At 41.7% G+C, this 25508-nt stretch overlaps 1 protein-coding gene across 2 annotated transcripts in view; it reads left to right on the top strand.

Annotated features, from left to right (window-relative positions):
- The window catches only part of LOC117300647, a 49786-nt gene that overhangs the window by 2116 nt on the left and 22162 nt on the right, over positions 1–25508 (top strand). Inside the window, exons 2-14 of one of the 2 annotated variants that reach the window (XM_033784339.1) lie at positions 3307–3517; positions 4572–4625; positions 5378–5470; positions 7157–7204; positions 8228–8441; positions 11071–11342; positions 12289–12449; positions 14377–14554; positions 15887–16228; positions 17490–17861; positions 19432–19557; positions 21383–21596; positions 23796–24067. In XM_033784339.1, the coding sequence (XP_033640230.1) occupies positions 3307–3517; positions 4572–4625; positions 5378–5470; positions 7157–7204; positions 8228–8441; positions 11071–11342; positions 12289–12449; positions 14377–14554; positions 15887–16228; positions 17490–17861; positions 19432–19557; positions 21383–21596; positions 23796–24067 (2557 nt within the window). Of the gene's footprint in view, positions 1–3282; positions 3518–4571; positions 4626–5377; positions 5471–7156; positions 7205–8227; positions 8442–11070; positions 11343–12288; positions 12450–14376; positions 14555–15886; positions 16229–17489; positions 17862–19431; positions 19558–21382; positions 21597–23795; positions 24068–25508 lie in introns of both variants that reach the window. The other variant, XM_033784337.1, reaches the window with a different exon arrangement.

Raw genomic sequence — 25508 nt, 5'->3', positions numbered from 1 at the left:
TGTTTGTTGTGCGTTACAGGAAGAGTGTGCCTTTAGTTTTTTTTGGAACCGTTTGATTGTTTTAAAAACCCTTTGAGAATGTGACAGGGCCTACAATAAAACTGACTTGTGGACATTTCATTCCAAAGATGATAGCGTTTTTGAGATATCGCCGACAAATCTGGAGCGATTATTTCCCACGCAGGGAGACTAATCCATATAAAGGAATCAAAAATCCGAAAAGCGTTACTGTTGTAACGCTTTTCATATTCAAATTTTGGAGCACAAACTGATTTCTTTTTCCACAACCACATTACTTTTGAGGTGATATATTCTCAACATGATGTTTTACTATAATTATGGAACGCTCCTCGTCTGCTAGGCTTCTATAACCACAAGTTTTGCCATTAGTTTCTTCACGTCATAAATAATGATTGCACTAAGTAGCATATTATGACTTGATTTCGCGCTCTAGCTGTCCCGTTCAGTCTTCCATAGTGTTCCGTCATTATTGCTATTCTCTCGAAGTTATCTTGCAAAATTAATCCATGGTACTTGAGCAGGGAGCAGCCTTATAATGAAAGGTCAACTAAAAATGTACTTGTTTGTGCCATGTGCAGATATGTTAGAAATGTTAGGGTAAAAAGTGGTTTTTGTTGAACTGTTTAACCCTAAACCTGATGGGAAAAGAACATGTGGTCATGTTATTTCTTGGCACCACGGCTGTAGGTGGGCACTAGGGGATGGTCATAACTCAACACCGACTTGTTTGCTTGGATGTAAGCCCCGGTCAATGTCAATAATACTTGTATATCTTACGTTTCCAGTAGACATCCCTGCACTTAAAGGCACTGGGCACCTTTGGTAGTTGTCAAAGACCAGTATTCTCACCTGGTGTATCCCAACATGTGCATAGAATACCAAACCTGTGAAAATTTTGGCTCATTGGTCATCGAAGTTTACAAGAGAACACTGAGAGAAAAAACACCATTGTTGCATTGTGTTCGTTCAGATGCATAATAGACTATAACTATAAAAAGGCTTTAAGAAAAAACAATTCAACTGAAGTCTTTTATTATTTTAGAGAGAAGTTACCTCTTTCTCAAAAATTATTTCAGAGGGTGCCGTTTCTCATAATGTTTTATTCTATCAACAGCTCTCCGTTGCTCGTTACCAAGTACGTTTCCTGACACTTATTCTGAGTAATTACCAATAGCGTCCAGTGCCTTTAAAGGGCTTGTACATTTGGAACTAACTCTGGAAATAAATGGGGTAAAATCTTACGTGGTATTAGAAGTACAGCGACTTTGATTTAAACAAGGTATTCTGAGAGACATTTCACTTCGGAGTAATAAGGTTGTCGAAAAATCGTATTCACTTTTCATCCAAAATTTGATACAACTGAAGGAGCGTTACCGCGGAAACACTTCGCAGGCTGTGTATTCCTACTGGGAAGTATTCTTCCTGCGTGAACATAATTATTCGCCCCGAAATTTCGGCGAAAAAACCCCCCGCCAAACCACCTTTTGAAATGAAATTGTCATGGATTAAAATGTGTTTTGCTGTACACATAATTCGGAAATTTGTTAAGAGTGAACCGTTGCGAACGGTATATATGAGTAAACTGCAAGATCTCTTTTGCTTCTTACATAACCCGGGAATTTGTTTAGAGTGAATGGTATGAACGGTTAAGTAAAACCTCTGAAACTCTTTTTGCTGCACACATAACCCGGGAATTTGTCAAGAGTGAACGATATGAATGGTTTTGTGCAGACTTTGAAGACTCTTTTGCTTCAGACATAACCCGGGTATTTGTTAAGAGTGAATGGTATGAACGGTATTTTTGGAAACTTTGAAGACTCTTTTGCTTCAGACATAACCCGGGTATTTGTTAAGAGTGAATGGTATGAACGGTATTTTTGGAAACTTTGAAGACTCTTTTGCTTCAGACATGACCCGGGTATTTGTTAAGAGTGAATGGTATGAACGGTATTTTTGGAAACTTCGAAGACTCTTTTGCTTCAGACGTAACCCGGGTATTTGTTAAGAGTGAATGCTCTGAACGGTATTTTTGGAATCTTTGAAGACTCTTTCGCTTCAGACATAACCCGGGTATTTGTTAAGAGTGAATGGTATGAACAGTATTTTTGGAAACTTTGAAGACTCTTTTGCTTCAGACATAACCCGGGGATTTGTTAAAAGTAAACGGTATGAACGGTAGAAGACTCTTTTGCTTCACACATAACCCGGGAATCATAAAGTAAGCGGTATGAAAGCTATCGTGCAAACTCAGAAAACCCTTCACACATAACCCATGAATTTGTTAGAGTGTCTATACGAACGTTTAAGCTTATTTTTGCCAAAAAAGTACAACACTGACAACCACTGCAATAAAATCCCTAATAACCATCAATCACTAACCTTTGACCCTCAACAGAAAAGGTTTATTGCTTTAACTTTTGGTCACAAGTTTTTTGTTTGGAATTGAGTTACTATACGCGAGCACGTGTTTATTGATGCAACCCAGAAAATGGCGGGAACCCATGATAAATTGATCACGAATCCGTATTTTCAGATGGTGTTGAAATGTTCTGACAAATTTTGTGTAGGGCTCATTATCAACGACAACAAATAGATTACTACCATCTCCATCTAGTGAAATTTGCGAAGACGCCCGTGTACATATAAGACTTGCCAAAAGTATCACTTCCCAAGGCACTGGACACCATTGATAATTGTGAAAGGCTATCCTTCACAGTTGGTGTATCTCAACATATGCATAAAATAACTAACCTGTGAAAATTTGAGCTCAATCGGTCATCGAAGTTGCGAGTTTAATGAAAGAAAAAACACCCTTGAAGTTGCATGCGTTTAGATGGCAAGTTCTAAATCTGAGGTCTCGAAATCAAATTCGTGGAAAAATACTTCTTTCTCAAAAACTATGGCACTTCAGAGGGAGCTGTTTCTCACAATGTTTTATACCACCAACCTCTCCCCATTACTCGTCATCAAGAGAGGTTTTATGCTAATAATTATTTTGAGTAATTGCCAATAGTGTCCACTGCCTTTAAACTATACTAAGACAGTTTTTAAGAGGAATATCAGTATTTATATTTTCAGCTCCCGATTTTTTTTTTTTTCTCATTAAGTTTTCTTCTTGTATAGAAGTGACCTTTATAGCCTTGTTTGTGGCGAACTTCGTAATCAAAAAAACACACAAACCTTTAAAAACTGAGGGAGGGGGTTTACGGGGAGTCCGTACTTTTCTTGGGTGGAGGGCTTATTCGTGTACTCTCTCTAAAGACGGATGAATTTTCTTTCTTCCAGAAATCAAAGGGCGGATGTGACAATCTTGCCTATGTACATGATGACAACCACAAGTTAAAGTTTCAGCAACCAATCATGGATTATGGTGATGTGGGCAGCACTTTTAGCGAAGACTGCCATTTTCCTTCTAGACGAAATGTCATCATCGTCATGGTTGTTATGCTGTGCATCTTGGTTGCTATAGTCTTCCTTATGATCGGCCATGTTACTGGTATTGGTAGTAATTAATAATAATAATAATAATAATATTAATTACATTTATATAGCGCTTTATACTAAAAATAAGTTTCTAAGCGCTTCGCAAAAAACCCCAAATATAAATGATAAGTAAGCATACGGGAAAATAAAAGCTAGAAATATATAATAATAATACAAAAGGTACACTAAATAAACAATATAACAGGCTATTTAGAAGAAACCAATATCATTGAACTAAGAGAGAAACAAAAATTATTGTAATCTCATTGGCACTGATTGAAACCATTGAAAAGATGGTTTTTTTAGTTGTGTTTTGAAGCCGCCAATTGTCTGAGCATTCTAGATGTAGGAGGGGAGATTGTTCCATAATGTGGGGGCACATACTGGGAAGGCTCTATCCCCGTATCGTGTGTTGGTACGGGGACCTGGTGCAAACTGGGATGATGATGAAGATCTAAGGTTGATTGAGGGGCGTGTTCTGGAAGACAAAAGTTCAGTTAAGTATGATGGTTCAAAGTAATTGGGACTTATGTAATATTTGGTTTGCGTTAACACCAAGTGTGTTTCTACTTGCCAGGTAGAGTTTGTTCTTAGAGAACCGTCTTTCTTCGTTCTTCAACCGTGGAGTAGATTGTTCGCGGGAGATTTCTCAGTTCTGAAAAGAACTGTCCTGCTTTTTAACTATTACCCGGGCAGATGGTATAGAAAATAGGCTGGGAATAGCCTACTACTTTAGCTTAGCTACCGCGGTGTCAGTTCTTATTGGTGTCAATTATTGGTCTCAACGTTTCGACTAGCTTGCTCTAGTCATCGCCATGTATCTATCTTGCCAGATAGAGAACTGTCTTGCTTTTTAAAAGGCACTTTTTGAGGCCTTTCGGCTTGCAATACCGGAAGAATATTATTACAACGAAATGATGGTGATATCCTTTTTGTGCCCTTGTTGTTTTCTTGTACCCGAACTCTCCCGAATTTGGGAGGGACCCGAGCGAGGGACCAAAGTTACAGAGTGTAACTTTGGTTAATCTGATGTGTTGTGTCACTTATTTTTTTCCCCATTATAACAGGGAAAAACTCAGCGGGACCGGGATGGGGCGAAGCAGAACCGACCAGCGCACCAGGTAAACATCAAGTTAATTCTCCGTTTGTTTTGTGTGTGTTTTTTTTTTTTGGGGGGGGGGGCGGCGGGGGCGGGGGGGGTGGGGGTTGCGGTGACACCATTATTGTGCACAGATTTATTTATTGCTACTTGCTACAGATGTTGATTATGTTCTTTGGGGAACTTGTCTTGCTTTATATAACGCGTGGAGAACAATTTTTTTCAGAATTCGGGAGATTTTTCAGTTTTGAAAAAAACGTGTAAGTTTTACTAAGTTTTGTTATAATTTCCCCAATCTAAAATTGCATGACATGACCCCAAAAACTTTATTATTAAAAAGATTTTGAAATCGTTATAGTCATAGTTTGTTTGTCGCATGGATTTTGGCCCGTCCGGGATTGTTTTTCTTCTGCACGATGACTTTTTGCCAACATGAAGTTCCTGATTAATCCCATTGTTGGACGATTTTGAATAACAACCATCCCCATTGAAAAGCACTACGACAGTTCGACAGTACTATTAATCGGCTATGGTTTGGCGGCCTACAGAGTGTGGTGCACCCTACCTATACAGCTTTTATACCCCGCCCATCAGCGAGGGCCCGCCAGAGAGCGCCCTCAAGTGATTATACTCGGTTTGTTTTTGTTATGTGTCTTTCCTCTTCACACGGATTCAACGCACATGTCGTCTGACACGTAAAGCGACGAGCGACGTTGACATACCGTCACTCTTAATTTTAATGTGTTTTTCACAAAAGTTATTATTTTACTTTAGGACCATTACCTCCAAATACACGAAGGCCTTCTTCAGGTGTAGTTACAGACGGCAAGCATGAGTTTGACTACCCTACAACGAATGGTGCTGTTGGTAAGTTGATTTTTTGCTTTGGTGTGCGGTAAATTTGCAATCCTATTCCTTCCTAGCGCTGGCTACAGCTAGCTTTCCGTTTTTAATTTGATTATGGTACTGTTGGTCGTGTTAGTGTTATGTAGGCCTACATCTGGAGGTAGTAATGGCTGCTTCCTTGGTTATTATACCCCTTTGTCAGTGTCTTCAACTGTCTAAAAAGTGTCTTGCCGTCGCATTGCCGACTTACAAAACATGAGTTAAAAGTCTATTGAATTTGCAAGGAAGTAATTTCTGCAAGCAGCAATGCTGCTAATCTTGTTTTGAATGTAACTTATAAAGTAGGGTAGGACGTCGACGTTTGAGTCAGTGCCACTGGCACTGCACTTTTTGTGCAACGGACATGACGGAGAGCCGTCTATGTTTAGTTCCTTTTTTTATATTTTTCATTATATCCTCCGCTTACCAGTTTTCACGCTATTATGCCTTTTTGTTTGAATTGGGAAAAAAATAATGATGCCATATATCAACTGATGCGCTAATTATCTTCATTTGTTAATATGAAGTATGCAAACATATATTAAAACTAAAATACTAAACTTTTTGCATTTACAAGTGCAAATGACCAGTGGAGCCTTACGTGTTTCTAAGTTTTGGTCAAGGGAGAGGAGACTCTTTGCTTGGCAAATAAAACCACAAAATTTTTATCTAGGGACTGTTTACATCGCGCACAGAGAGGTAAAAGATTTGCCACGTTTTTAGGGACACCTCGAAAAACAGGACCTCCTACGATACTATTATAGGCCTAAGTCATTATGCTTGCTAATGTTCATTATGTGTATTTCCCACTAAGGAAATACGAAATTTAGGTCCTTACACAAACTGCCATGTTGAAACTATGGGAATGAATGCCTGACAAATCATTTGTTTTTGCTCGCCCCTCACCTATGTTAATACGCAAAAAGGGATATATTATAATAGCCCACCTTGGGCTGTTTTGATGGCTCTCTCTTCTTTATTTCGGAAAAGTTTCCGTATGCCGCCACCACTTTTTCATTCGAAATAAAATAATATAGTATCTAATTTACCTGATTGATATATCCCTTTTTGTAAAAATGAGTGAAAAAGTGGTGGCGCCATACGGAAAGTTATCCTTTATTTCTAACATCAGTCTTATCAATGGTGAATAAGCCTGTGCGATCTAGGGTAACTAGTGTCAGAGTCTAGTCGCGACTAATGATTGTCTAGACGAGTCAATACTAGGCCTAGTCGGTGGCCGCAGTGACTACTACAATACATATGTAGTCACGGCTAATGCTTGGTGAGCAAGTTGTGACGTTCACAACTACATGTATCTAACTTCAAAAATTCAGCACTAAGTTTAACTAAGTTGCGCCTGCCTTCAGCAAACAGTATGCCGCAATGCACTGAGGAATTAAACATTAGTCGCGACTATAGTGTCAAAGTCGCGACTATTTGAGGCGCGGCTAGACGAGTAGTAAAGTTGCCCAGGCCTAACAGTGAGTTGTGACATTAGTTTTGAGAGACACATCCCGACAAGGTGGGCTAGGGGTCTGTACCTGGGTAGGCCTACTCCCGGCCCCCATTTGGTTGGTCTACCCTTTCTTTGCTGCATGCTATTTTCCTTGCACAATCATTCAATTGAACTAAAGTGTATTTTATGGTTTCTATGTTTGAATGTCACAGGCAGCAGTCCAGCACCCACACTACCGGAGATTACATCTTCTTTTGAAGGTATAGTTTTGAAACTTTTCATTGAGGGCGTACATGTATGTAGATGGGAAAATGCCCACAAACTTTGCAGTCCCAATCTACACACAAGGCCAAGAAAAACACTGGCATACAATATTTTCAGATGCTGTTGAAATCTTTTTTGAGGGTCCATCATCAAAGAAAATAAATGTAATTATGATGTGATGCACATTGAGGTCCTCCTTACTTCTTTGTTTTAAAGACACTGGACACCTTTGGTAATTGTCAAAGACCAGTCTTCTCACTTGGTGTATCTCAACATATGCACAAAATAACAAACCTGTGAAAATTTGAACTCAATTGGTCGACGACTCTGCGAGATAATAATGGAAGAAAAAAACACTGTGTCACACAAGGTTGTTTGCTTTCAGATGCTTGATTTCGGGACCTTAAAATCTAATTCTGAAGTCTTGAAATAAAATTTGAGGAAAATTACTTTTTTTTCTTGAAAACAACGTTACTTTCTCACAATGTTTTATATAATTATCAACAGCTCTCCATTGCTTGTTACCAAGTTAGTTTTTATGCTTAAAATTACTTTGAGTAATTACCAATAGTGTACGCCGCCTTTAAAGCCATTGGACACTTTCGGAACAGAAAAACAAGTAGACAAAAATAGAAGTTCACAGATTTACAAATGACTGACCGGGTTTACAGAAGGTAATGTTGAAAGAATTCTCTTGAAATATTATTCCATGAAATGCTTCACTTTTTGAGCTGTGGCGCAATTTGCTGCCGATCAAACCAGGAGCACCAAGGCGAACTCCTTCTCGTTTTTGTTAAGTGCACTGGGCTCTTTTACATGTGCTCCATAACACATGGGACCAACGGCTTATCGTCCCATCCAAAGGACGAAGCAATGGTTAAGTGTCTTGCTTAAGGACACAAGTGTCACGGCTGAGGATTCGAACCCACACTCAGTCGATCAGAAACCTAATATATCATAACTCATACCATGTTGCTATTGTAAATGTTACTGTTACCATTTCTCTCCGACTGTATTAGATGAAGAGAAATCGTGCGGTAGTCGGCCGGGTTATGACCCACCACTTCATCGCATCGTACAAGGTGACATCGTGGAGACTGGGAAGTGGCCTTGGCTGCTCTCACTCCGTATTCTGGTGAACACCAGCGACGCGGAAAAAAAACACATGTGCGGAGCTACACTCATCGCAGACCAATGGGCAACCACTGCAGCACACTGCGTGGCTTCACCAAAGTAAGTACAGCTCTTTTCTTTCTCCCAATTGACCCAATTCACCTGACGTCATCATCAGAATAATCTTGGATGCGCCACTTTGGTGGGCAATGTCACTGTGCGTTATTCAGTGAAGTGCGCATTTAGGCGACGCAGCGCTTACACGTAAACCTATTGGCCACCGCAATGGTGAGCGGGGCACAGTCGCAGCGTGTGGCATGTGTGCAAGGGTTCAATAGGCTTTAAAGGCACTGGACATTCGTGGTGTTTTGAAGCATTGCATGGTGTTACAAATAAGAAGTAACCCGCTTCAGTGTTTCATTGCCTGAACATGCTCTCTCTTTGCCAGCCGCAAGAACTCGCTGCTTGGACAGAAGCTTCATCCACACTGCCGTCCCCCTATGGAACAGTCTTCCTGTCTCTGTTGTTGGCAACATTACTGAGGAAGGGATTCAGTCATTTAAATGCCGTGTGCATGGACACCTCCTTCTTACATAATTCAGTGTTTCCTTGATACCATATATATTTGTTTTTCTGTTATTCTTTTCTGGTAAATCTGAGCTGCAGTGAACCATTTGATTAGCCCATCAGAGTTCTTCTTTTAAGATCCTTCAGTCTGATTCAAATTTCATTCTGTTCATTGACCATGTCAATGTCTGTTGGGCTATGGTTCACATTTGCTCCTTATATAAAAAAATAAAAATAGAAATAAAAATAAAATAAAAGATAAGGGGATATAAATAGTAAATGGTATTTGAAACTTTGCATGGTGTGGAGAATAAGAGTAACTATAAATACAAGAACAGCTTGGATCCTTCCCGCCTAAATGTGCATCCCTAAAGCCATACATAAGCTCCACCACCACCAGTAGTAATAATAATAATAATAATAACAGTATTTATAAAGCGCCAAATTGCCAAAGGATACAAGGCGCTGAGAAGGAAAGAAGAGGGAAAAAGACAGAACAAAGATAAAGATGACCAGCTACGAAGAGGCAAAAAGGTGGGTTTTGAGAGCACGTTTGAAGGCTGGGACACTGTTTGAGCTTCTGGTAAGGGTAGGTAGAGAATTCCATAGTCGAGGAGCAGCAATTGAAAATGCCCTATCACCTGCAAGTTTATGGGTTTTGTGAACTGAAAGGGATTTACCAGTAGTAGAGCGAAGAGAGTAAGAAGATGTCTGGAGTGAAAGGAGAGAGGAGAGATAATCCGGGGCACAGTGATTGAGGGATTTATATGTGTGGACCATTGTACGGAATTGAATGCGTTGGGCAACTGGAAGCCAGTGTAATTGCTTGAGAAGTGGAGATGAGTGAGTGAATTTGGGCAGCTGAAAGATAAGTCTGGCACAGCGGTTTTGGAGCCGTTGAAGGCGGGAAACATCTTTCTGTGAAACACCATTCAGGAGGCAGCAGCCATAGTCTAGCTTGGACAGAATTAAGGCACGGACAGCATTATGGCAGGCGCTGAAATCAAGAAACCTCCTGATCTGGCTTAGGTTGCGTATATGCCAGTTAAGAGAGCGACAGAGTTGAGTAATGTGAGCAGACATTAGTTTCTGACAGATGGAGAAGGATGAATTTGAGTGCCATTGAGATTAAAGGTGAGGTGATCCAGATTTTTGAGGTGAGTGGGAGAGGCTGCAATGAAGAATTCCGTCTTATCCGGGTTCATCTTGAGCTTATTGGTGACCAACCAGGATTGAAGTTCGTTGACACACCGAGACAAACGAAACAAAGCACAAGCAGCATCTCCAGGGCGGGAGGGGTTGAATGTTAAGAACAACTGTACATCATCAGCATACATGTGGTACTGGATTGAGTGACGTCGAATAAGTTGACCAATGGTGTGGGAGTAATAAGTGAACATCTGAGGTCCAATGACGGAGCCCTGAGGAACGCCATATTTGAGCTTTGCTTCAGTAGAAAGGGCATCCTTAACACAAACCTGGCTAGATCTATCACTCAAGTATGTGTGGAACCACTGGTGAACAACTCCATCTTAACCAAAGTCACATGTGAGCCGCTGAAGGAGAATATTGTGGTCAACTGTATCGAAAGCGGCCGACAAGTCTACCCTGATGAGAAAAACGGCCTGGTGTGAATCAATAGCTCTGAGAAAAGCATCTTGAACTGTAAGAAGTGCTGTTTCAGTGCTATGGCAAGGACGGTAGGCAGACTGCAGGGAGAACACTGTTCCTAAGTTGAAGGTTCAATTGGCTCTTGAACACAGTACCAATGCCCCCGCCACGGCCTACTCATCATATTACTCATCCTAACTTAGGTCCTATCTCTTAGCATTGCCGAGGACTAGTCCTAAGTTAGGACTACCTTTGTGAAATCCACCCCTGGACACGTTTGGTAGTTGCCAAAGACCAGTATTCTCACTGGGTGTACATCCCAATGTGTATGTAAAATAACAAATCTGTGGAGAATTTGGGCTCAATGATCAATTGGTATTGATAAATACTGAAAGAAAACCCCACTGATTTTGCAGAAATTTTTAAGCTTTCACATGCCTAGAAAAGAGCTTGAGTCCCGTGATTGTGTTTGCTCCGCCACAACACGTCATGTCACATATCTTTCTCTTTGATCTTTTCAAATTGCATAATGATAAATCTAAAACATTTGTTTCCTCTGTCTGAAATGCAGTTCCTTAGGGGCCCTCCTTGACGAGGTTATTGTCGGTGACACTCACATCGAAGTCCAATCTCCCCACCATCAGCTTATACCTATTGAGCGTATCATCGTGTACCCTGGCTACAACCCACACATATACATCCACGACTTGGCCCTGCTGAAACTCGCCTGGCCGGTTGAGCGTACTGCTTTCAGTGGGCCGGCCTGTCTGGATGGGAGTGGAGGCGCTGCTGTGGGCCACAGTAACTGTTACGTTGCTGGATGGGGGCGGACTGAGTTCAGAGGTGAGTTACCACTGCTTTTTAGAAACTCTTTTCAAGACAGGCCTGGCCGCATGCGGGCTTGGAAAAATTGTACGCACAAGAAAAACACGGTGCAACTAAGAAATAGGTCTAATACTTCAAAGCGTAGCTCCACATACCTCTGATATGCCTATCAGATCAGGTGTGATACTGCGCTATATACATGTACCTGAAGCCCCCATCACACCGAACTCGAATGTTCTGAAAAAAATGTAGCAAATGGGCTTGAACCGTTCGTAAACAGAATGGACATAGTAGCAACTTTTTCAGTCAGTTAACGAACTTCATGGACGGGCTTGGATGGGTTCGCTCGGAAATGTCGCACCAGCCTTTGATTTCACCAAACTCTTTCTTACTTAAGATTAATCTTATGAATAGGACTTACATGTAGGACGAGTTAAGGTTCGTATCCAAGGGCGTAGGGCGCATCGAACCCATCCTAAGTTAGGACGGGTTACTCGTCCTAACTCGAGATAGGATTAATCCTAGAGTTTCGTGAAATCGGCTGCAGAACTTTGAGAAATTTTGTAGCTATTCCTGCTTGCAATTACAGTGTAGATGGAGTGGCAACGTATTTAAAACGAGGACAAACTACAAACGGATTTGGCGTACTTGGATTGTTCTAGGGACGTGGTTCGGTCCGGCGATATTTGGATACTGTGTGCACACAGACGTGGGTACCTGTGAGAGGAGAGATAGTTCTTGTCATTGATTTAGCCGAGTAGGGCATATTTGCCGCAAAGGCTGTATACCTACTCCCAGGGAGCTGAGATGGTTTAAAGAATGAATTAAATGACCCAGTGACCAGGGGTAATGATGTTGGAGCGCTTTTAGAAGCCCTTGGGGTGTGAAAAGCGCGGTTTAAAACCGATGATTATTATTGTTATTATTATTATTATAAGAACCCAGTTTTGTGATTTGTTTGCAGGAAATGTTTCTCTGGACCTCCTTGATGCCAAGATGAAAGTTGTTGACATCGACCACTGTATTCAACGCTATGAAGGTTTCAAGAGGATTGGATTCACTCCAAACCAAGGAAGTATCTGTGCTGAGCCTGCGGACAATGCTAGAGATGCTGGTCCATGCAGGGTATGTTCTGGAAAATCTCTTGTTAATCACTCGAGTTTACCTTCGCTTTATCATATATTCGATGGGCGTCTTGTTGTGTGTCATGGCCGAGTCGTTTAGAGCAAGTTCTGGTGGTTAAGTCATCAGCGTGGTGTTTGAATCCCGGTCGTGACACCGACAATTGTCCTCGAGCAAGATGCTTAACTACAGTTGCTTCCCTTCATCCGGGGTTATAAATGGGTACCTGCGAGGGTGCACGTTGATATTGTGTATATGTAAAAGCCCTCGGAGCGATATGGTTGCCCATAACAGTCTGTGCACTTCCCAGGGAGCTGAGAAAGATTAACAGAATGCTATGAGCCCAATGACCAGGGCACTACAACAAAATGTAAAGCACAGTGAGACATTATTGTGAAATGCACTATATACATGTATGTACAAGTTATTGGCATAATTGTTATTAAATAGACTGAAAAGTCTATTAAATCATATACAGTACCATGTATGTTAGCCCTCTACTCAATAAAGTTGTCCTACTTCTTTTCTAAATGCAAGGGTTTTCATTCTCCTTTTCCTCTAGTATTAGGGGGCACTTCCATTGGGAAATATAAGTTCAAGATTGGAACCTTGCAGTGGGCACCACAGCAAAAGCACATTCAGCGTGGCAATTAATTGCTGTGGGTGCTTTGGATAATTTCAAGGCTTCATTGGGCACATGAAGCACGCCCTCTGCCGCCTATGAGGCAAAATACGATGACTTAATCACCAGAACTTGAATTTGATTCCCTTAACAAATCAGCAATGACAGCCTACTTACAATGTAATTTGTAAGTTTGTATTGGAACCTTGCAGCGGGTACCACAGCAAACGCAAAGGGCACCACGGTAATTACTATGGGTCGTCGTCTAGCCTATTTCACTCCACTGCAAGCCTCTTCACCAATTCTCCATCTCACTCTATCCTGCGCTGTCTGTTGCGAAGCAATACCCCTGTATGTACTTAGTTCATCTCTCCATCTTCTGTTTTGTCGCCCTCTTTTTCTTGTCCGGTTTCTTGAAGTCCAGTTGGTTATGTTGCATGCCCACCTGTTGTCATGCCTCCTTGCTAGGTGGCCTGCCCATCTCCACTTCTTTGATTTGATCGTCTTGATAATATCCTGCACTCTTGATTTCTTTCTTAGGTCCTCATTCGTCACCGTGTCCTTCTTTGTTACTCCTATCATAACCCTTTCCATAGCCCTCTCTGTCACTCTTAGTTTTTTCTCTAGTCGTTTGGTGGTCGTCCATGTCTCAGCACCGTACGATAGGACAGGTATGATGCACTAATCGAATACCTGCCTTTTCAGGGATATAGGAAGGGTGTGGTCTCGAAAGATGTAGCTCAGTGTGTCAAACTTCACCCATTCTAAGAACTCATTGCTCTTCACTGGCTCCCTTTCCAACAGCGTATCAAATTCAAAGTTCTTCTTCTTGTGTACAAAGCTCTCCATAAACAGTCGCCATCCTACATATCTGACTTACAGCTGCAACCACAACGCAGACAGCTTAGATCATCCACATCTTCCCATTAGATTATCGTGCCCAGAACCCATGCTGTATCGTTTGCAGATCGCTCACTCTTCTGGTTTGGACCAAAAGAATGGAACACTAACCACATCATGGATGCTAACACTATTCACATTTTCAAGAAACTCCTCAAATGTTTTCTATTCCAACAAGTGTATCAAAATTAATTTCATCCAACTGTCTTGAGCGTCTTTGAACAACTTTGGTTGATTTGGGCGCTATAAAAATTCCCTCCGATTGATTGATTGATTGATTGATTGATTCTTCTCTTTATTGTTATTGTTCTCTTTATTGCTATGGGTGCTGTGGGTTATTTTGAGGCCTGAAAACAGTAATACGATGTAGCTTTGGTTCAAGTTACATTGTTCGTTTTGTTTTTGAAGGGTGACAGTGGCGGACCGTTGTTGTGTGAGGGAGAGGACGCTAGGTGGTATTTAGCTGGGATTATTAGTGTGGGTGTCGGATGTAACTCTACTGCATTCCCTGTTGTTACGACACGGGTATCCGCCTACGTGGACTTTATTGAAAGTACCATAGCTGGTGAAAGTCCATCACTGAATGGTAAGTTTTGTTTCATTTGGTTGACTTCTCAAAATTTGTAACACCAGTAGTTTTTTAGATTTGCATCGGGATAATGACAACGATAATTATCTTCAAGTACGCGCTAATCCTCCAATCAGACTGGCAGAATGGAGTGGTGATAAAAACCTATATTGCACGGCTAATATCACTACCATGCGTATTGTGTGTTCTATGTCACGCGCAAGTTTGCTTGAAGATAAATACGTTATCACACGTGCGCTCGTGGAAATACGGAAAAATATAGTGCGTCTGCGTCCCATATCCAACTCGGCCTTCAGCCTTCGGCCTCGTTGGATATGGGACGCAGAAGCGCTGTATTTTTCCGTATTCCACTCGCGCTTTTGTGATGACTTATATAATACAAACACTTCATTTTTTTCACAGAGGTCGAGAAAGTACTGAATATACAGTGCTAACACACAATAGTATATTTGGGTAAAACCAATATTATTATTATAATGGATGTTAAATTTGCATCGGGGATAAAGAATATTAATTTTGGTTTTTACCCATACACCGATGTGTGTTAGCACTGTATACATGCCTGTGATATTTTTTCACAGGACTCGGGAAAGTACTGAGTATACAGTGCTAACACACATCGGTGTATGGATAAAAGCCAAAATTAATAATATTATTATTCTCTATACCTGATGCAAATTTAACATCTACTAAATCTTTGCGGTACCAGCTGCTAAATATAGGGTTTGCTCTAGCCACCGAGCAATGTCGGTGGTCTAGTTGGTAAGACACTGCTCTAGAATTGCAAAGCTGTTAAAATTGCATCGATGATAAAAACTATAATGTATGCACTGATATGTGTTAAGCACAAAAGGCGATTGTGGCACATCACCCCAATCTTTGCCACACCTTCTACGATGCCCAGCCATGCCAGCCCTTGAGGGGCAGTGCTGCTTTCAAGACCTGGGCCCATTTTCATTGCTCTGTTATACCGTAAGCACAGAATCGGCGCTTACGGAAGCAGATTATTCTGTGCTTACGGCAAGCATATTTCACAGGTTAGGGGCGAATTTTGGCTTCAGCGCGTGCTAAGTCTTTGTTACTAGGTATTCTACTCTTACAAGGTTAGCGCAGAAATTCAGCGCTTGCATGTAAGCGGGAATCGTCATCGTAAGCCCAAGGTTCGCAGTAAGTAGAGCCATGAAATTGGGCCCTGATGCCAGCAAATGTGAAGGCTGTGAGATGCGCCCAATCCTGGCCAAACATTTGAAGAGTAGAAGAAGAAGAAGAAGCACAAAAAATAAATTGTGACTTTAACTTCCAAATCTGTCTCTATTATTCAATCTACAGATCGTTCAATGTGTACAGAGTTGACATCCCATACATGCGATGGTCTTCTTCCGTATACTTCCGTTTTTACCACGAACCAATCGGACATCAATGCTGTTGCCGATTCCATGCTTGCCATAAACCAGTCGTGTAGTGCGGAGTTTGCAACGTTGGTGTGCTCTCTATTGTACACTGGATGTTCGGCTGGTCGGGCGTTGGTACCTTGCAGGGGATACTGCCAAACAGTAGCAGCCAATTGTAGCGAGGCTTATGCTGAGGTGATGGGCATCCAGTTCATGGATATAGCAAAATGTGAGAAGCTGCCGGAAGCCACGGATCCCGATCAGATGATGTGTTACAAAGGTGAGGTATTTAAAGCCATTGGACTTTTTTTGGTAGACAGTATTGTCCAAGGCCCACACTTCGTTTATAACAACTTCTATATAAAATAACAAACCTGTGAAAATTTAGGCTCGATCGGTCATCGAAGTCGGGAGAAAATACTGGGAAAACCCACCCTTGTATCCGCACGTTTCGCCGTGTCATGACATGTGTTTAAAATAAAACCGTAATTCTCGATATCGAGAATTGATATTGCTTTACTGTTTTTTCAAAAAATTAAGCATTTCATGGAATAATATTTCGAGAGAAGTCTTTCACCACTACATTGTACCTTCTGTTTGTAAATCTGTGAACTTTTTGTTCTGTTCCGAAAGTTTTTTTTTGTTCTGTACTGAAAGGTTCCAATTGCTTTAAGAGTAACTATAAATATAAATATGAATAGTAAACTTGCGGGTACAACCATGAGTAAAATCTCTTTTGAAGGAGTGGTGGCTCTGAAAAGAGCCGGTTTGCTCTTGACGTTTCGAACAGTATACTCTGCTCGTCTTCAGGAGGTATTTAGTAATTTGTTCATGTTTTTGTATCATGTTTTTGGTTGAAGGCACTGCCGTCGATTAATCTTAGGACTTATTGTAGTTTGTGTTAAGTTGTGTCGTGGCCGAGCGGATGAAAGGACCGCGGTCGTGACACTTGTGTCTTTGAGCAAGATACTTAACTATAAGCTTCTCTCCACCCAAGGGTTAAATGGGTACCTGTGAGGGCAAAGATGGTTCTTGTGATTGATTAGGTTAGTGCGCTACATATTTGGCGGCACAGGCTGTATACTCCCCGGGGAGCTGAGATGACCAGGGGTAATAAAGTTGAAGCGCCATAAGCGTCACTGCGTGACGGACCTGAGCCCTATATAAGAAGCCACTATTATTATTAATCATAGATGTTAGGACACATTGAACCCGTCCTGAATTAGGATGAGTTACTCGTCAACTCATCTCCCTACTTGAGATAGGATTAATCGTAGCATTTTGTGAACTTGGCAACTGAACACCTTTAGTAATTTTCAAAGACCAGTAGTCTCACTTGGCAATGTTAACAAATATGTGAAACTTTTAACGCGCAATATGGCCGCCTAATTTTTATGCTTACCTGTGAAATACGCTTGCACCTTAGCAATTTTTTCTGCTATAGTAAGCACAACAAATTTGCTTATCGTTAAGCAGCGCTTTAAATTTGGCCCAGATTATTACACATGTTAATCAAGAATTTTCTTTGCATTACGTTTTAGACGAAGACTCACGCTGTGGGGAGGTAACCATGACGCTCAGCCCAAACAGTCACAAGCGACTACAGTCGCACAGATTCCCAAACCCGTACGGGACCTACCTAGACTGCAGTTACATCATCACTGTACCAACCGATCACCTGATTCTTGTGAAAACACGCGAGTTGAATATTGAGATGTCGGACTTGTTAGCGATCGGAAACGGACACGATGCCAGCAATAAGTCAACGATATTTGCCATGCTTCGTGGAGAAGATGAACCGAAGGTACTTTGGTCAGCGGGGAACTTAGCGTGGATACGGTTCACATCAGCGGACTATTGCTCTGAAGAAAAAACTGGATTTGATCTTGAAATACACGCCATTCATTCATCTAGTAAGTATTGTTAATTTTTTTATTGCTTTTTGTTTATGTAAGTTGCCAGACACACAAGGCCTGAAGGCCACTTCAAGGTGTGGGCTACAATCAACTATCTGACTACTATTCCTGGGGCTGAAGCAGGGTTACCCCCTCTACAGTCCATGTATGTAGGCTTGGGTATCATCCATCAGAAGTTTGGCTGGTAGAGCAGAAAGCACTACCTCCCCAACTTTTCGAAGCAATCATGGTTAATTGTCTTGCTTAAGGACACAGGTGTCACAACCGGGACTTGAACCCACACTCTGCTGATCAAGCACCAGAGCTTGAATTCGGTGTTCTTAACCGCTAGGCCATGTTAGTTATGGTGGGTGAGCAAATACATGTAAAGAACACCGGACTCAAGCTCTGTTGTTTCTGATCAGCAGAGTGTGGGTTCGAGTTCCGGTCATGACACTTGTGTCCTTGAGCAGGACACTTAAAACAATTATTGCTTCGTCTTTCAGATGGGACGTAAAGCTTTAGGTCCTGTGTGTTGTGTTATGCACGTTAAAGAACCAAGTACACTTATTGTAAAGAGAAGGGGTTCCCCTGATGTCTCTGGTCTGATCATCAGTATATTGCGCTACAGCACCTTGTAAAACATTACTTGGTGCTATAAAGGACTCATACTTCAAAAAGTAGCTCCACATACCTTGCAGGAAATAATACTTAGTGGTTATCTCAATACACTTGTTCCCAAACTTAAATTTTTTCGCAGTGGGTGGACCGTGCCCTTTCTATCTCAACACCAAGGATGTGGAATCATCTTCCTCAGAACATCAGGCAATCTCCTTCCTTAGCCAATTTCAAAACTTTGCTTAAATCTTGAGCCTCTTTTTTCGAAAGCCAACTGTACGGCGCTATGAGCAAAGACTGTTGGATCGGCGCCTTACTATTCACACACTCAGTCGACCCAAGTTGTCGCACTGTTTGAGTCAGGCTCAATGTCTGACATGCCACACAACTCTATCGTGCATACAACTGATTAGGTCTTCCTTGTTGTTAGCTCCTGCATCCTCGATCAGGGTCTTGAGCATGGTCTTGGTGGGTCTTCGGGGGCCGCGCCTGCCGGAGTGGGCTCCATACGATGACTTTATTGGCTGGTAGCTCTGGGTGCTGTAGACAGTGACCAGCAAGAAGGCGTTATACATTTAACGCTTTTTTATTATTACTTGATTTCTTATTATTTTTGTTTTTATTGGTATTATTATTGTTGTGCAATTATTATTCTCATCATTGTTGTCTTCGTCATGTCTGTCTTTGTTCTAATTGTCTGTCTGTTCGTTCTTGTCCCCGTTTATTGTCTGTCCCCAGGCATCCCTACATAAGCCTCGGCTTCCAGATGCTTCCAGATGCTTCCAGATGATGCCTCCATACTCTATTTATTTATTTTTCTCTGCCTCTTGTTTATTGGTTATTCCTTTAAAAAAAATATTTGTACTCTGTTTACATGAAGTATGGAAAAAAATACAAGTTTAAATGAATGAATGAATTGATTGATGATTGATTAAATCTATTATGAGAAAACCTTATATTGATTTTACAGATGCATCATTGTTTTGTAGCGTAACCTTCGATGCTGGGTTAGTTGTGGTTTCTGATTGGTGGATTTGTGATGGCGTCGTTGATTGCCCCTCGGGATTGGATGAGATGGACTGTCGCGAACTCCCTGGTATGTTGGATTTACTTTAAGGGCACTGGACACGTTTGGTAATTGTCAAAGACCAGTATTCTCACTTGGTGTATCACAACATATGCATAAAGTTACAAACCTGTGAAAGTTTGAGCTCAATCAATTGGTTTTCGAATTTGCAATAAAATAATAAAAGGTAAAACACCCTTGTCACACAAATTTTTCTGCTTTCAGATGCCTTAAAAAGGCTTCAAGCCTGTGCTTTTATCAGACTTTTATTTGAGTGAAAAATAACCTCTTTTTTAAAAACCACTGTACTTCAGAGGGAGCCGTTTCTCACAATGGTTTATACTATCAACTCCTCTCCATTGCTTGTTACCAAGTTGTTATGCTAATAAATATTTGAGACAGTACCAACAGTGTCCAATGCCTTCAAAGGAACAGCATCTAACATGTTAAACAAAACTATAAAAAAAATCAAAAAGGTTACAAACTGTTGGAGTGCCATCATTTCAACATACATGTACCTGCTTTGTTCTCTTTTTCCCCTTAAAGGCAGTGGACACTATTGGTAATTACTCAAAATAATTATTAGCGTAAAACCTTACTTGGTACCGAGTAATGGGGAGATGTTGATAGTATAAAACATTGTGAGAAACGGCTCCCTCTGAAGTAACGTAGTTTTCGAGAAGGAGTACATGTAGCTTTCCACGAATTTGATTTTGAGACCTCAGAATTAGATTTTGAGGTCTCGAAATCAAGCATCTGAAAGCACACAACTTCGTGTGACAAGAGTGTTTTTCTTTCAATATTAACTCGCAACTTGGACGACCAATTGAGCTCAAATTTCCACAGGTTTGTTATTTTGTGCATATGTTGAGATACACCATGTGAGAAGACTGGTCTTTGACAATTACCAACAGTGTCCAGTGTCTTTAAAGTCCCATGTTATAACCTCCGTTACCCTGCATGGTCTGTTCATTGTCCCTAAAAACAGGGTCAATGCAACTACAAAGGGCTTCATACACTGTCTCGCCTCCTTGTTTAATTCAATCACCCAAACCAACCCTTCCATCAACATTTTCCACCAATCCATCTCTGCCTTCAAAGTCCAAGTCAAGCAAGTGCTCCAGCCATCCCCTCAATCATCTTGCCACCCTAGTCCATTTTGGGTCTTGCATGTTTTCTGTCTGTTCTTTTTAGTATTTTTATATTTTGTTTACTTCCTTAATTTCTTGTTGCAATTTACTGTTTTTTAATGTTTAATCATTTTATCCGTCCTGTAATTGGCACTTGCGCTGTTGGATGTTGAATAAAATAAAATATAAAGAGAAGAAGTATGCATCTTCATGGGTCGCATGGTTGGCTTGTGCGTAAAGCGCTCGCCCTCTCACCAAGGTGACCCTCGTTTGATTCCCGGGCCGGTGCCATATGTGAGTTGAGTTGTGCGTTGGTTATCTGCTGTGCCACGAGGGTTTTCCAGACCATCCGGTTTTCCTCGAAAAAATCAATCACTTTTGATCTTAGGCTGTGCTCCGTGGCCATAATGGGTTGATGTGGCTGGCAGCCAAAGGCGCCCTTGCATGCCTGCTTCTCGAACACTTTGTAGCCCCGTCCTTCGCAATTCAGCTCTTAGCTGCGAGTAAGAATGATTAGCCCCTCCAAATTATTATTACTCACCTCTGAACTCAGTCCGCCCCCATCCAGCAACGTAACAGTTACCGTGTCTCACAGCAGTGACTCCACTCCCATCCAGACATGCCGGCCCAGTGAAGGCAGTTTCAGCAGGGCCAAATTATTATTATTTTGTCTTGGTTACAGACATTTTAATCAGCAATGACTTTAACCTCTGATTCTTTCACAGATGTGCTAAATACAGCAACGTGTGGTATCCAGACTTCTGTATCTCCTAGCAGCATTCAATATAGGATAGTGAATGGGACTAAGGTTGAGCTAGGAACCTGGCCATGGATGATTTACCTACAGCTGGATAGGCCGGACGGATTAGTGACGTGCGGAGCAACACTAATCGCTGACCAATGGGCAATTACGGCTGCGCATTGTGTCTCAACACCAAAGTGAGTCAGACTGAAAGTTTCTAACACCCGACAGGTGCGCCAGGTCACACCGAACCAAATAGGGGGGGGGGAATGGTTTGCTTGTGCAAAAAGCACTCGCATCTCACTAAGGTGACCCCGGTTCGATACCTGGCCAGGGCCATATGAGAGTTGAGTTGTGCGTTGGTTCTCTGCTGTGCCGCGAGGGTTTCCAGACCATCCGGTCTCTGGTTGTGCTCCGTGGTCAGTTTCAGCTATTTCATCCAACTTAAGCAGCTTTATGACATTGCGCAGACGGCCAAGTTTTATAGACCTGTTTATAAGCAGAAAATGTTGATTAACGATTTTCTGCAAGCAGAAATAAGCAGGAAACCAGTAACAAATTGATAGTCAGTGACATGATAGTTTGGCTTGTTAGGTTTTCTGGTAATCGTAATTTTAGATTAGGAGCAAATCTGTGCCTCTGGCATTCCCCTCTGAGCATTTTGGGAGCAGGACGGATCTTGCGCCGTCTTAACAACGGTGAACTTAAAGGCAGTGGACACTATTGTAATTACTCAAAATAATTATTAGCATAAAACTTGGTAACAAGTAATGGGGAGAGGTTGATAGTATAACACACTGTGAGAAACAGCTCCCTCTAATGTAAAGTGGTTTTCGAGAAAGAAGTATATTATTTCCACAAATTTGATTTTGAGACCTCAGATTTAGAATTTGAGGTCTCGAAATCAAGCATCTGAAAGCACACAACTTTGTGTGACATGGGTGTTTTTTCTTGGAACTTCGACGACCGATTGAGCTCAAATTTTCACAGGTTTGTTTTATGCATATGTTGAGTTAAACAAAGTGAGAAGACTGGTCTTTGACAATTACCAATAGTGTCCTGTGTCTTTAACATAACATTTACATTGGCTTGGCTCATGACAAGATCGACATCTGAAACCAAGGCGCTCCAGAATCGTTCCGAACATCTGCAACAGTCTTTCCACTTCTAGCGTCTCCAGTCGCTCCTAACTGTTTAAGACGTTGAAACTTTCTTGTACTTAATTCAGAATTTGTTTTGGCGCGACTCTGGAGAGCCTGTCTGAAGCAGGTGTTATGGATGCCAGGAAAGCCATCTGATTTTATAAGCCTGCCTGGTTGAATGATATCATAGTCTTATATAGCGCACGTATCTACCAACAAGGTACTCAAGGCACCTAGTATACACATTTATACAGAAAGATAGGTTATTGAAGCTAAAAATTATGAAGCCCAATAACATGTATGTCGCACCTTATAAGGGTTTACAAGGTGCTACGGCACATACAACAGCCACAGCCAGGAACACTGGGGCGGACCCCTTCTCTTTTCGATAAGTGCACTGGGTTCTTTTACATGCATTACACAACACATGGGACCAATGGCTTTACGTCTCATCCGAAGGACGAAGCAATGGTTAAGTGTCTTGCAAAAGGACACAAGTGTCACGGCTGGGGGTTAGACCCTGCTGGGCATTCGAACTGTAATTGATCTTGTGAATTTATCTTATTGCTGATAGATACTGAGGGCACAGCTCCTTCAGCAACCCTTTTCTGTATTGGCAGGACCCTTTATCGTCGCCGAGCGGTTAAGAGCACCAAATTCAAACTCTGGTGTTTCTGATCAGCAGAGTGTGGGTTCAAATCCCCTAGTCTTGACACATGTATCCTTAAGCAAGACACTTAACCATTGCTTCGTCCTTCGGATGGGACGTAAAGCCGTTAGTCCCATGTGTTGTGTAATGCATGTCAAAGTACCAAGTGCACTTATCGAAAAGAACAGATTTATATTGTTCTTATTATTGCACTTACATATAAAGGGAATGAACACATTTGTAATTACTTAAAACAAATATTAACTTAAAAACTGATTTGGTAACGAGCACTGGAGAGCTATTGATAGTATAAAAAAGTATTGGAAACGACTCCCTCTGAAGTAACATAATTTTTTAGAAAGAGGTAATTTCTCACTAAAATATTAAAAGACTTCTAGCTGAAAGCACCCAAGTGTGTGTTTTTTTCCATAGTTTTCTCTCAACTTCGATGACCAATTGAGCCCAAATTTTCACAGGCTTGTTATTTTATGCTCATGATGGGATACACCAAGTGAGAAGACTGGTTTTTGACCATTACCAAACGTGTACAGTGCCTTTTAGATGGGCCATGGAAGGATTGACTTTGTCTCCTCTATCTCCCCCAGTTCAATGGGAGTACTCATCAATAACGTCGTCATCGGAGACGTCCTACTGACGGAACCGTCGTCGCACCACCAGAAAGTTGAGATTGAGAGAATTTACCCCCATCCGGGCTACGATAGGAAGACACTCGTCAATGACATCGCCTTGCTGAAGCTAGCGAAGCCGGTCCGGTTTACTCCGTATGCTCGGCCTGTCTGTTTGGACGATGACTCGAACATCAGGGAGAAGTATTCCACGTGTTACGCTGTGGGTTGGGGGTTTACACAGTTTAGAGGTAAGTGGGGAGGTAAGTGGGATAAGAGCACTTAATTCAAGCTCTGCTGATCCCTGAGCAAGACACTTCACTATAATTGCTTCTCTCCACCCAGGGGTAAATGGGTACCTGTGGGGGCAAAGCTGGCCCTGTGATTTAGCCGAGTAGCGCATTTGTTGCACAAGGCTGTATACTCCCTAGGGAGCTGAGATGGTTTAAGGAATGATTTAAGGCCCAGTGACCAGGGTTTATAATGTTGGAGCCCCATAAGCGTCACTGCGTGATGGACCTGAACGCTATATAAGAAGCCATTATTCTTCTTGTTCTTCCTTTCAAGTGCAACCTTCAAAATTGAAGAAAGTTGCACTGCAAGACACACCGAAGCAAACCTCTTCTATGGTGATAGGGCCTTCTCTAATCTTGCCCCCACCTCTGGAACTCTCTGCCTCAAAGTCTAATAATAATAATAATAATAATAATAATAATAATAATAGTCAGTTTTTATATAGTCTCAAAGTGCTTCTACATTATAACCCCTGGTCACTGGGCCTTAAAATCATTCCTTAAACCATTCCTGAAACCATCTCCCTGGGGAGTATACAGCCTGTGCCGCCAAATATGTAGCGCACTAACCTAATCAATCACAATAACCACCTCTGCCCTGACAGGTACCCATTTACCCCTGGGTGGAAAGAAGCAATTATAGTTCAGTGCCAAGGACACAAGTGTCACGACCGGGATTCAAACCCACACTCTGCCGAACAGAAACACCAGAGCTTGAGTTTGGTGCTCTTATCCGCTCAGCCACGTCACCCCAAGTCCACGAGAAACACATGACATTTCTCACTTCCAAAACTCCCTTGAAACACATCTTTTCAGACTGGCCTTTGAACACATCTGAGATTTCTTTTATTGACCTGGACCAGTGCCTTTGAATGTGTATACAGAGAAAGTGCGCCTTACAAATCCTATCTGAAGGACGAAGCAGTGGTTAAGTGTCTTGCTTAAGGACATAATTGTCACGACTCCTGACCCACACTCCCTTGAACAGGTCAGAGCGTGAGATTGGGTGGTGGTGCACTTAACCACTCGACCACAAAACCTCCACTGTATGAAGGATCTCGCTACGTGAAATTCCCATAATAAGAATAACAATAAAAATACTCCGTTCGTATATAGCACTCTATAACATCGCCGTAAGAGTCTTATCAAAGCACACACTATTCGATCCAAACCGGACCTTCTTCAGAGGCATAAAACAAGTAAAAACAATTGCATATCCATTTATAGAAAAAGAGATGACGATTATTATTATTATTATTATTATTATTATTCTTCCTCTTCCTCTTCCTCTTCCTCTTCCTCTTCCTCTTCCTCTTCCTCTTCCTCTTCCTCTTCCTCTTCCTCTTCCTCTTCCTCTTCCTCTTCCTCTTCCTCTTCCTCTTCCTCTTCCTCTTCCTCT

The sequence above is a fragment of the Asterias rubens genome, chromosome 16 (genome assembly GCF_902459465.1).
Source record: "Asterias rubens chromosome 16, eAstRub1.3, whole genome shotgun sequence".
NCBI lineage: Eukaryota > Metazoa > Echinodermata > Asteroidea > Forcipulatida > Asteriidae > Asterias > Asterias rubens.
Note: the sequence above shows the minus strand (reverse complement) of the source record. Positions and strands in the feature narration are given on the sequence as shown.